The following is a 13,762-nucleotide window of genomic DNA, read 5'->3' on the forward strand; positions in this document are numbered from 1 at the left end:
GAGCCATAATAACTCTTTTATTTCAATTTATTTATTTTTATTTTATTTCTGAATATTACAGAGATAGAAACATTTTGGTTACATAAATTGCTTTTGTACCATTTAGTCAAATTTATAAGTGTGCCCATCACCCATTGTACCTGTTAAGTATGAATTTACCTGTCTCCTCTCCCCCCTCCCACCTGCTTAATTTCCACCAAGTATAATTTCCATATGTGCACATAAGTGCTGATTAGTTCCAATTTAATGATGAATGCATGTTTTTGTTTTTCTGTCCTTTTGTTTCGTTTTGTTTTTTGAGACAGAGTCTCAAACTGTCGCCCTGGATAGAGTGCTATGACATGTAGCTCCCAGCACCTCTAACTTAGGCTCAAGTGACCCTCTTGCCTCACTTTTCTTATTTTTAGTAGAGACGGGGTCTCACTTTTGCTCAGGCTGGTCTCAAACTCGTGAGCTCAAGCAATTCACCTGCCTTGGCCTCCCAGAGTGCTAGGATTGTAGGCGTGAACCAACGTGCCTGGCCCTGCTTTTCCATTCTTATACTACTTCACTTAGAAGAATGATACCCAGTTTCAAAAACACCTGTTTGCCACCATCAGAAACATTGTAGTAGCCATTAAGGCAGCTTCTAAATTTGAATGCTTTGTCTCTATCTAGTAATAAACCTAAAATATTGGGTCTTGAAGAAATGAGCAAGAAGTGTACTTAGCTTATTCCCTAATGGGCTATTTGAAATAGAGAAATAAAGGGAAGTAGAAGTTAGGTTTTTGTTACTGCTACTGTCTGCTTTCAGGACTAGGCAGCAACTCTGAATTCATATAATTACCATGTTCCTAGCAGCTTTGTCCAGAATTACCTGCTTTCTTCTTTCCATCATTCTAATTATCTACTCAAAAATTTTTTTGTGTGTCAGACTAATGTAGGTATTGGAATTATAAACTTTGATATGACATAGTTTTAGCTTTTGAAGGATCCTACAATTCATCAATTACAGTACAGTTGCCTAACTCCTCATTGAATCTGGAGGAGTATAAGAGCATATAAGAAGTCACAGTGTAAACAATGGTTTTTCTTGGTATATTAGTTTTACTTGATTGTTTTTGAGGAAAGTATTATTTTTATATGAAAACAGTGTGGAGCTACTAGGAGGTAGATACGAAATTTACATGAATTGTTGAGATAAAATAGGAGACTTCAAAGAAAGTTTATACTTATAGTAGCAAACTCTGTCCCAGAATTTGTGTTTACTGTAATGCTGTGGTTGGAAAATGAGAAAATATTACATTACAGTACAGGGGCTGTGATAAAGATATACTTAGGGTCTTGTGAGGACATAGAGTTAGTGCTGGTTCACTGTAGCCATGATTGCAGATTTTATAGTTCTCATACAAATCAATATCTTTTGAAGCTTTTGGAGACCCGAAGATCAGTCATATGACTGTAGAACAGTGGTTCTCAACCTGTGGATTGCAACCCACAGGAACTATATTAAAGGGCTGTGGCATTAGGAAGGTTGAGAACCACTGCTGTAGAAAAATGTGGAAAAAAAGAAAAAAAAAGTGTTGTATGTCTCTGTGGTCTAGGAAAATTGTGAGTTGGTCTGATGAGCAAAAAATAATTTACCCATTCTTAATTCTAAGGTAATAATAATCTATGTAGTTTAAAACCTTTTTGGTAACACTGTATCATCTTGTTGAAGCTTATGATAATTTTAGTGAATAATTGCATTTCTGGACCTTTGATAGAAAAGATGAAATGAATAAAGATGTTTTGTTAATGTTTATATGGGCTTTATTATAATTCATTCTCTCCTGTAAGCTTATGAGTTTATTTTTTTGTAGATTTTGTCAAGTTTTTATTTCTAGTGAGTTATAACAAAATTGTGTTGTTTTATTTGGTGTTTGATTCAAAATCAGTGAATCTCACTGTCACTCAACTTTCTCAAATAAGTAAAGTCCAAACTTAAAAATTCTACTTTAAGGAAGAAATAAAATATTAGTAATTTCTGAATAGGATACTTGTTAGTAGGATACTGTCTCAATTATAAGTGTTAGCATACAATTTTATGTAAGTTTTCCAGGTTCAATATAATATATTTATATATATAATTTCAAATATATATGGAAATTAAAATATATTTTCATTATATTTTATTTTGAAATATCAGCTTAACTGAAAATGCAGGGAAGACCAATGAATTTATAATATACTCTTCTCTGCTGTAATAATTTTCATTTCTCAAAATATATTTTTCCTTTTGAAAGCTAAAATATTGTATTTTTTAATGCAGTGCTGGAAATGTACAGTAAGCTAAAAGAACAGATGAGTGCAAAAAGGTGAGTTGGTTTCTTTCCTACTGTTTTAGATAAGTTTTTCCTATTATTGAAAGCATAGGTAAACTTACTGTTAATTATAGTGAATCATGAATTTTGTTTTTTTCTTAAACACTAATCTTGGTGGATACAATCTACTCATCAAGATCATCTAGTAAAGCAAATATTAGCCATTTATTTATGAATCCTTGCCCCTTATAATCCTTGCCCCTCGATAATCCTTATCGAGGATTGGTAATATTAAGGACAACAGGATAGGAATGAGAAAATATTGATTAACTTACCAACATATTAACATTGCATACAATCAAGAGCTGTCTTAGTTCTTCTGCATTGCCGTAAAGGAAAGCCTGAGGCTGGGTAATTTACAAAGAAAAGAAGTTTATTTAGCTCATGGTTCTCCAAGAAGCATGGTACCAACAACAGCTTCTTGTGAGGACCACAGGAGGCTTCCATTCATAGCATAAGGGGAAGGGGAATAGGCACATGCAGAGATCACACATTTGGTATTTGATTCAAAATCAAATAGGCAGGAAGCAAGAAAGAGAGGGGAGGGAAGTGCCAGGCTGTTTCTTAATAATCAGTTCTCCTGGGAACTAATAAAGCAAGAACTCACCGTCAGGAAGGCACCAAGCCATTCACGAGGGATTCACCCCCATGACCCAAACACCTCCCATTAGGCCCCACCTCCAACTTTGGGTATCAGATTTTAACCTGAGGTTTGGAGGGGTCAAATATCCAAACCATAGCAAGGACTAAGTGCATATTGTAGAAGGAAAGTGAAGTGTAGGCTTTTTTGACAATCGGCACTAGTGTAGTTCACATTTTATTTTATAACACAAATGAATACATAGCAAATGAAAAATAATTTACAGGAGGATTAGATGGAGTGCTGAACAATTTTAAAGTAACATAGAAGAAACCAAATGAGACACATTTGGAATAGGGAATAAACAATTTCTTGTTGGTTTATTAATAACTACTTAATTTTTAGAATGTATAATATACAATCTATAGTAAAATACTTGTGTATCTCCTACTTCATAGTGCTACATACTGAATTTTGTTAGACTTTACCAGTTGATGCTAATTAGTAGAATGATTTTTTTCCTTATTATTAAATAAACCATAAACTATTCCTGAAATACAGTCTTACTTTCTCTCATGTATGTGTGTGTAATTTTTCTTTTTTTGAGACAGAGTCTTAAGCTGTTGTCCTGTGTAGAGTGCTGTGGCATCACAGCAACTTCCAACTCTTGGGCTCAGGTGATACTCTTGCTTCAGTCTCCCAAGGAGCCTGCCACAATGTCCGGCTATTTTTTTTTTGTTGTTGTTGTTGTAGTTGTCATTGTTGTTTCAGCAGGCCTGGGCTGGGTTCAGACCCGCCAGCCTCGGTTTATGTGGCCAGCACCCTATACACTGAGCTATGGGTGCCACCCCTCTTACGTATATATTATTAATATATATTCTTAAATCATTATACATTCTTATATTTTAAAGACTCAGATAATAGTTCTATATGTTTGTTGTAAAAAAAATGGGTATCACCCTCCTTACTTCCCATTCACCATTTCTTCTTTATAGGGGCAAAAACTTTTAACCTTTTTTTAACTGGTTATATTTATATCTTTAAATAACTAACATATAGTATTACCTGTTTTCTAGCTGTATTACCTGTATTACCTGTAGTATTACCTGTTTTCTAGCTGTATTATCTCTTTTTTCAGTAATATAATCTAATATTTTTTTCCCCAGTTATCCCCAAAATGTGTTATATCTTTTTTTCCTCTCTGAATACACTAGTTTTCATATATTTGTCCCTTTTAATCCAAAACAGTCTTCCTGGTTTTCTTTATTTTTCATGAAAGGGTCTAGGTCAGTTGTCATGCAGAGAAGGGAATTTTGGGTTTGTTTAATTGTTTCCTTATGTTTAGATTCGTGTCAGAAGTTTTTGGCAATAGTATGAGATAAGTGATATTGGGTACCTTGCATGACATCAGAAGGCATATCTTGTATCTCTAGTTTATGCTAAATTGATCATTTGGTTAAAGGGATGACAACCAGGTCTCTTTTGAAAAGGTATATTTTTATCTTTGCAGTTAATAACTAATCTGAGGTATGTGGTATTTTTGAGTCCTGTTTCCTGACATCCTTTTACTCAGTAGTTTTGGTATTGTTGCTTTAATCAGTTATTATATTGGGTTTCTAAAATGGTGATTTAAAAAAGTTCTGTCATTTCTTTAATGTTTATTAAGTGGCTTTAAAAATTTTTTTTTATTTTTGCCTTTTTTTTTAGTATAAAGAAGAGCTTTTCCTTTTTATCCCCCTCTTCTTTCTTTTTTTCCTGATTATTGCTATGGACTCATGGATTTTTAAAATAAGTATGTCATATTTATTATTGATGTTCTTTTGATGCACAGATTGTTCCCAATTTGGTTAGAGAAACCTCTCAAGCCACTTCCTGTGTCCTTATTTACCTTTGAGTGTTTTTTTGCTTATTATACAGTAAAATGTTCCGGGTTCTCATTGTACTTTTCTTGCCCTGGAAATGGCCATTCTTTGAGATACTCTCAGTATTTGGAAGTATTTATCTTGTAGTATTAGTAGTATTTGGAAAGTGAGATTTGTGTGCTAGGTGGGTTTATTAACCCCCTTCCCCCCACCCCCTCATCCCCATGCACATATCCTCTATGTGTCATGCTCTCTGTCTCCAGGGATGCCATTGAGAAGTATGAAGTTCTTTTGATTTCTCATCTTTAGTTTATGACCTACCTTGTCTCTCTTTGTCCTGTGTGGTTTGTAATTTACTGATGACTTGCTTTGATATGGGTTTATTGTGTTGGGTACTTGGTGAGTTTTCTTTTAATCTGGAAACTATCCTTTACTCTGATAATGTCCTTAAGCCTATAAATTTTTTTTGAAATACTGGTTTCCTTCTGTTTTCTTGATGCTTTCTGTAGGACAGGTATTAATGTTAATTCTTCCAGATTGGTCCTCATATTTTCTTTCTTTCTTTCTTTCTTTTTTTTTTTGTTTGTTGAGAGAGTCTTACTATGTCAACCTGGGTAGAGTGCTGTGGTATCACAGCTCACAGCAACCTCTAACTCTTGGGCTTAAGCGATTTTCTTGCCTCAGCCTCCCAAATAGCTGGGACTACAAGCAGCCACCATAATGCCTGGCTATTTTTTTTCCTTTTTGGTTGCAGTTGTCATTGTTGTTTAGCAGGCCCAGGTCAGGTTCTAGCCTGCTTGCTTCAGTGTATGTGGTTGGTGCCCTAACCTCTGAGCTATGGGCACCGAGCCGGTCCTCATATTTTCTTATCTCTCCCTTCTTTGACATTCTTTATCTCTGTCTTCTTTCTTTTCTCTCTATGAGGTTTCTTCATTTTTATCTTTTAAAAGTAATTTTGATTTTTTTTTTTGTATCTGCTAACTGATTTTTAATTTCTAGGAGCTTTTTTTTTGGTTTGGAGAAAGAGCCTCACTGTGTCGTCCTTGGTAGAGTGCTATGGCATTACAGCTCACAGCAACCTCAAACTCTTAGGCTTAAGCTGTCCTCTTGCCTCAGCCTCCCAAGTGCTGGGACGTCAGGTGCCTGTCACAACACTCAGCTATTTTTGTTGTTGTTGTTGTTGCAGTTGTTGTCATTGTTGTTTTAGCTAGCCTGGGCTGGGCTTGAACCTGCCTGCCTTGGTGTATGTGGCCAGCACTGTTACCACTGTGTTACAGGCACTGAGCCTAGAAGCTCTTTTTTGATGTTCAATTTTTTTTCCTGGTAATCTGTTCTTAATTCATTGTTGCAGTATTTCTCTTAACTCTCCAAGAATTTAGATATATAATCTTTCATAGTTCGTTCCCTCTAAGGTTTTTTTTTCCAGTTTTTGTCTCCACCTTTCATTCCAGTATTTTGTTGTTGTTTGAGACAAGAGTCTTGCTCTGGCACCATGGTTCAGTGCCCTGGTCTCAGCCTCGCTCACAGCTCAAACTCCTGAGCTCAAGCAGTCCTTCTGCCTCAACTTCCCAAGTAGCTGGGACTATAGGTTCTAGCCTACACAACCAGCTACTTTTTTGGTTTTTAGTAGAGATGAGTCTTGTTATTGCTCAGGCTGGTCTGGAACTCCTGAACGCAAGAGATCTTCCCACCTCGGCTTAGAATGCTAGGATTATAGGGGTGAGCCACCGTGCCTAGCCTGCCTTTCTTGTTAGAGGTGTTTCTCAGATGTGTGGTAATTCATTGGTTGACTGTGCATAATTAAGCGCATTGGAAATAAAAACCTGATGAGAAACTCTTGGTTTATGGGTGGGACTTGATTGTGAAATTCAATGTAAGGTTATCTGGCTATACTGCTTAGCTGGAAAGCCCCTGATATTAATTAATATCTTAATGTCTTTTTTCTGGGGCTGGTCAGATTTCCTAGAGGACTCATCTCCTGTCTTTTTGCTGGAGGGTAAAAATCTGACTGCTGGCATTATGGAATCTGAGTTGGGGAAGAGAGCATCTAGTATTAATCCTTCTGTTTTCACACTAGTATTTTTCTCAGTCTTGGTTGGTGTCACCTTTTCAGAGATGATTTGTTTTAGTCTCTTTAGTCTTTTGCCAAGATGGAGGAAGGACAGTTACTCAGATGCCTAAAGTGGGGGAGAGAACCTGGGGTCTGCTTTATTTTTTATTTTTGTGAATATTTTGTTTATTATACGTAAATCAGTCAAACTGGTACTGATACCCTGCTGCAGCAAAATGTAACATATTTGTATACAAATACTAAGAGTAATGAACAAATTAGGGATTGTGGTAAAATACAGAAGAGGAAAGGGGTGGAGGAGATCAGAGGAACACATTACAGCTTAACCCTTCACCTTGATATTGAGGTATTTTTTAAATAAGTAAAGCATCCCAGTCCCAGAAAATAGGAATTATCCTTCATCACACATGTTGTACTTTTACTTCCTTTTCTTGAAGTTAGATTCTAAATTCTAAAGATCTCCAAATTAGTATTTACTTACCTATAGGTGGAGACTGCTTTTATCATGTTGTCTGTAGCAGCCTAAATTATAGAAACCTCTTTGATTAGACTCCAATCATATCCCATACCCCAAGTTGACATAGTAGACTAAGTGAGAACCAAGATAATCAAGGCAGAGATACACAGCTCTAAAACATTTAAAATCCTAGGAGGAAGGAAGGAATTCAGCCCTGGCTCAGACCATGATAGAATAATATGCTCATTTGTACACGTCTTCAGGCTGTATGTTCATGGCCTAATTTAGGACTAACTCATGGTTTGTGTGGTACTCAAATACCTGGTGGTTTGTTGTATTACATTATAGCTTTCCCTAGCAGTTTCCAAGGTGACTTCTAAATCATTAGTAGGAGAATTTCTCTGGAATTATATGTAGGACTCCAGAGCATCCTCTCCTCAATTATGGAACAAATTGTTCCAGTCCTGCTTGTTCTAGGCTTGAGTGTACCAGGTCTGATTGTTTTAAGAAGGGTGCTCCAAGACTGGCTGTTCTGTGTTTGGTTACTTCCTGTTGGATTGTTTCAAGTTTGTTCCTCTATGCTGGAAAGTTTCCAGAGGGGCATCGGTGTTAAGAAGAGTAGATGCCTAGGTTTCCTGTATGTGCTGAGCCATGCATCACACTTGCTATTTTTGGCCAGATGTTTTTTTCTGCCACCTCCTACATTTTATTCCCTGGTTCTGTAACGTGGCCTTGATCTGTTTGCAGCTAAGGTTCAGGATGTTGGAAAGTTCTTTAGTCTGCTGGAGGCTGAGGTGTTTCTGTCTCTTAAATCTGAGTATACACAACTGGATCAGAGGGAACATGGTTCTGATCTCTGTTTCTTGATGTGGACCTTATCTTCCTTCTATACTGTGCTCTATGGAAGCAGGTAGTTTTACTTTGGAATTGGTGGAAAAATCAGGGCCATTTTGAATAAGCAGATCCACAGAGGAAGTAAGAGGAGAGATAGTGTGTGAGTGGGCCACCTCCACAGATAACATTTGCAAGGATGGATAATTTTTTTCAGCCTATGAATCACAGTATTGATCAAGAGTCCATAGAATTGGATGCTTTGGAGCAAGGCTAGGGTTTGGGGACAGGCTTTTCACATAAAAAAAGAGGTAAGAAGTAAATATAAGAGCTATTCTGTAAAAAAGGCTAAGGATTAACACTTAAGTATCTAGGTAGAAGATCTTACAGAAATATGATGATATCTAGATATAAAAGTGTCAGAAAGCTGAGATGAAGTGGGGGGTGGCACTCTGTGGCTCAGAGGAGTAGGGTGCTAGCCCTATATGCAGGAGGTGGCGGGTTCAAACCCAGCCTCAGCCAAAAACTGCAAAAAAAAAAAAAAAAATCTGGGTCTGCTTCTTGGCAGATTTTTAACCATATTCATTCTTTTAATCCTTTCTCACCCTTACTTCCAGAAGTAGTAGGATTCCTGTCAATTCATGAACCTTTTGGGGATTCTACAAAATAAATTAGATTATTCTTGGCATCTCAACTGTTGGCTTAGGATTCAGCTTTCTCAGGGCTGTTGAATTCTTTACCATGTGTCCATTAGCTTTCCACCTTCTAAAATTTTATTGTTCCCTTTTCTTTTCTGTCCCTCTTTTTGGTTTATGTGCTTAAAAAAAAGAGTGCTTTCACTATTGTTTATTGATGGTTCAAGAAGAAGCGAAGGTGAAAGTGTGTATTTAGTCTGCCACCTCAGTGGATATTTAGAACCTCACTTTCCTTTTCTTGGACTATGGTGCCCTGCCACATTGTATTAAGGGAAAGTGTTCATAAGAGGCAATGATGTAGATAGTGGACGTGGACAGGTGTTCTTCTTGTCAACCAAAAGTTGCAAGTTAGCGACCTACAAAATCAACCTGATCCACAGATGTATTTGGTTTATCTTGCACAGTGTTAGAATTTTTTTTATTAGTTACCATCACTTCAATTTTGTTTTCTAAAATAAGTCTAGATTTATAGTCAGGTGATTCCCCGAATCTTGGATCTTGAGCTAGAATTTTACTTCTTTGATTCCTGTTGTATCTTTAACTTGATTGTTTCACTATTACTTTGTGTTCAACATATCTGGTGTAGTAGGCTTAAAAAATCTTTGTATGTTTTGGAGATTGGCCCCCTTTTCTGTCAGATGGGTTGTAAAAATATTTTCTTTATAGTGCTGTTCTTTATTTTTAATTTTTTTTTGCCAAGTAGGTTTTTAGGTTCACTTTTTATTTAGTGTAGCATAAAAATGCACAAGTCATAAGTCTACAACTTTGTAAATTTTAAAAAGTAAACACACCTGTGTAACCACCAAGATCAAGATGTTGAATATTAATTACCATTTAAGAGCTTTCTTCATGTTCCCTCACCCAAGACAAGATATAGAATGTTTCTCTTACCCCTACAAAGTTCCCTTATTCCCTTTTCCAACCAATTTCTTGTTTCTGCTCCTGAAATTAAAAAAAATTTTATTTCTATCACCATAGATTAATTTTGTGTTTTACAATTGATATAAATGAAATGATCTTTATTTCAGATAATATTTTTGAAATTTGTTGATTGTTACAGAGTTTGTTTCTTTAGATTGCTGAATAATAAGAGTTTGTTTATACATTCACCAGTTGGTGAGTATTTGGATTGTTTTAGGTTTTGGGGTGTTATGAATAAGATTACCATGAAATTAGTATACAAGTCTTTTTGTAAGCATATGTTTCTATTTCCCTTTAATATAAAGGAGTGGCATTGCTGGGTTATGGCATAGATTAACTATTTTAACTGTATCATTTCCATTTCCATTAGCAATATATGAGAATTTTATTTTGCTGCACATCCTCACCAACATATGATATTTAGTTTGTTTTAGTTGAGCCATTTTGGTAAATGTAAATTATTACTTCATTGTAGTTCACTTTGCATTTTTCTGATGACTGATGTTGAGTACCTTTTCATTCATTATTTAGCCACTGGTGCATTTTCTTTTGTGAAGTGTCTTTTCAAACCTTTTACTTATATTTTTAATAGATTTTTTTAGAACAATTTTGGGTTTACTGAAATATTGAACTGAAAGTACATAGAGTTCACATATACTTTCCTCTTCTTCATATGCACAATTTCCTTGTTATTAATGTCTTGCATTAGGTGGTACATTTATTACAATCAATGAACCAGTATTGACATATTGTTATTAGCCAAAGTTTATAGTTTACACTAGGGTTTACTCTGTGTTGTATAGTTCTATGAATTTTGACAAATACATAATATCATGTGTTCAGCATTACAGTATCATATGATACTGCCTGAAAAATTCCCTGTGCTCCATCTTTTTCTCTATCCCTTATCCTGCAAACCCCTCCCAATTGCTAGAACTTTGTATTGTTTCTATAGTTTTGCCTTTTCCAGATTGTCAGATAGTTGAAATCATATTGGATATAACATGTTCATACTTATGGGTAGAAATGTGGGAGAGCTAGGCTGAGGAATAGAGGCAGAGGAGGCAGTCCTCTTGATGCAATCATGTTATTTGCTTAAATTGGAATTTATAAAATATTTTATTAGTTAAGGAATGCGGATTGTGAGGCAAGGGATAAAGGACTGATAGAGGATGTGGATTCTGAAGAGAGTATGTGTGCAGGGAGACCACAGTGCTTGTTGGGAGCCCCCAAAATGTTGAATATGACGGCACTAGTCTTGAAGAAAGGGATGAGAGATGTCTTACTGAGGCCTGACCTTTCCCCTATAGAGAGCCTGTACAAAGGTCTCTAGGGGCAAATGAGCCTTTGGGAGATGTGCTGGGAATAGTACAGGCAGCTGGCTCCCTGATAAGAACAGCCTCTTGGGGTTAGATAAGAGGAATAGCTTCTTTCTCCCCCACTCTGGATATGGGTATGGTGTCAGCCTGTCTGCCCTACAGGGACCTGGAGACTTAATTACCTCCTGTGGAACCTGTGTGCATGGTCATACCTGCTGCTGACTGCTTTTGCATCCTGCTTCTAAGTCCAGTTCTTTGTTCTCTTAACTGTGTTCTTTTTTTTTAGTTTATAATTAGTATAGAGTGGAACAGTAAAGGTTATAAAAGTTTGAAACTTTGCATTTTGTCTTGAGTCAGTTTTTATATTTTGTGTCTTTTCAAGGACTTCAACCATTTCATCTGAGTTCCTGAATTTATAGGCATAGAGTTTATATTCTCCAGTTATCCTTTTAGTGTCTGTAGTATCTGTGGTAACGTGCCTCTTTTTCATTCTTTTTTTTTTAAGCAGTTTTTGGCTGGGGCTGGGTTTGAACCTGCCACCTCTGGCATATGGGGCCCTGGCGCCCTACTCCTTTGTTCTTTTTTATTCTTGATGTTAGTAATTTGTGTCTTTATTTGTTTGTTTCTGATATGTCTAGTAGAAGGTTGTCAGTTTTATTGAGATTTTCAAAGTGTGAACATTTGATTTTATTTTCTATTTTTTCTGTTATATTTCCATTTTAATTTTTATTATTTCCACTCTTGAGATTTTGATTTGTTCTTCTTTTCTGTATTCATAAAGTGGTAATTAGGAACATTGATTTTTAGGTCTTTCTTCCTTTTCTATTATAAGCATTTAAAGATATAAATTTCACTCGAACTGATTTAGTTGGAGCCCACAATCTTTGGTATGTTGCCTTTTCATTATCTTTTAATTTAAAATATCTTCTAGTTTTCCTTGTGAATTATTTTAATTCCTGGGTAATTTACAGGTGTGTTGTTTAATTTCTAAATATTTAGGGATTTTCTAGATAATCTTTATCATTGATTTCTAGTTTAATACTATTGGGCCAGTGAACATAGTCTGTATGATTTTATTCTTTGACATTTATTGAGACTTGTTTAAGTTTAGCATATGATCTATCTTGGTCTATATTTCTTCTTCAAGACTCATTATATTTTACAGTTATTCTTTTTTTTTTTTTTTTAGAGGCAGAGTCTCAAGCTGTCCCCCTGGGTAGAGTGCTATGGCATCACAGCTCACAGCAACCTCCAACTCTTGGGCTCAAGCGAGTCTCCTGCCTCCACCTCCCAAGTAGCTGGGACCACAGGTGCCTGCCACAACGCTTGGCTATTTTTTTGTTGCAGCCGTCATTATTGTTTGGCGGGCCCAGGCTGGATTTGAACCCGCCACCTTAGGTGTATGTGGCTGGTGCCCTAGCCACTTGAGCCACAGGCACTGAGCCCAGTTATTCTTTATGTTCCAGAAATCTCAATTAGGTCATGTTAGTTGTTAGTGTTTAAATTTTCTTTATTGTTAAAGTTTTTTTGGTCTGCCAGTTCTATCAGTTATAGATGGGTGTTAAAAATTTCAATTATTGTTGTGGTTTGCCTATTTCTTCTTAGTTCTTTCTATTTTACATTATTTACTAAGAGTGTTATCAGCTACATACACAATTATGATTTTTTAGTATTTTTAATAATTAGCCTTTTATCCTTCTGAAATGTCCCTCTTTGGTTACAGTGCCAGCAACATACACTGAGGCTGGTGAGTTCGAATCTAGCCTGGGAGCTAAACAATAGTGACAACTGCAACAGAAAAATAGTAGGGCGTTGTGGCAGGCACTTGTAGTCCTAGCTACTCGGGAGGCTGAGGCAAGAGAATCACTTAAGCCCGAGAGTTTGAGGTTGCTGTGAGCTGTGATGGAATGGCAGTCTATTGAGGGCAATGTAGTGAGACTCTGTTTCAAAAAAAAGACATACCATGATTGCATTACTGTACACAGCTATGATTTAATAAGGAAAAAAAAAAAGACATGTCCCTCTTTACCTTTGGTAATGTATTCTGTGGTCTGAATTCTGCTTTGTCTGATATTAATGTAGTTATTATAGTCATTCTTACATACTTAAGTGTTTGCATGAGATATCCTTTGACATCCTTTTACTTTCAACATGTCCATCTTTCTGTGTCAAGTATCTTTCTTGTCAACAGCATATTTTTGGGTCCTACTTTTTTTTTTTTAATCCAATGGGCTGTCCTTGCTTTTTACCTGGGTGCTTTCAGACTGTTTACATTTAATGACATTGTTATTAGATTGATTCTAAATTCATTATCTTATAATTTTTTTTCTTTTGAGACAGTCTCCCTCTTTCTTCTTGGCTAGAGGACAGTGGTATCATCATAGCTTACTGCAACTTCAAACTCGTGGGCTGAAGCAGTCCTCCTGCCTCAGTCTCCTGGGTAGCTGGGAGTACAGGCATACACTACCACAACAGTTAATTTTCATTTTTTGTAGAGACAGGGTCTTTCTCTTACTTAGACTAGTCTTGCTCGAACTTTTGACCTCAAGTGATCCTCCCTCTGGCCTGTGATTTGTTTGTTTGTTTTTCTTTTTTGAGACAGAGCCTCAAGCTGTCACCCTGGGTAGAGTGCCGTGGCATCACAGCTCACAGCAACCTCCAACTCCTGGGCTCAAGTGAGTCTC

General features: G+C 36.3%; 1 protein-coding gene across 5 annotated transcripts in view; it reads left to right on the forward strand.

The window, feature by feature from the left end:
* The window catches only part of EXOC6 (exocyst complex component 6), a 266,050-nt gene that overhangs the window by 113,810 nt on the left and 138,478 nt on the right, over positions 1-13,762 (forward strand). For 4 of the 5 annotated variants that reach the window (XM_023509517.1, XM_023509516.1, XM_012801415.2 and 1 more), the window contains one exon: positions 2,291-2,336. The exons of the other annotated variant lie outside the window; for it this stretch is intronic. In XM_023509517.1, the coding sequence (XP_023365285.1) occupies positions 2,291-2,336 (46 nt within the window). The remainder of the gene's footprint in view (positions 1-2,290; positions 2,337-13,762) is intronic. 5 annotated transcript variants of the gene reach the window in all.

Source organism: Otolemur garnettii, unplaced genomic scaffold (genome assembly GCF_000181295.1).
Source record: "Otolemur garnettii isolate 467f Iridium unplaced genomic scaffold, OtoGar3 scaffold00008, whole genome shotgun sequence".
Classification (NCBI taxonomy): Eukaryota; Metazoa; Chordata; class Mammalia; order Primates; family Galagidae; genus Otolemur; species Otolemur garnettii.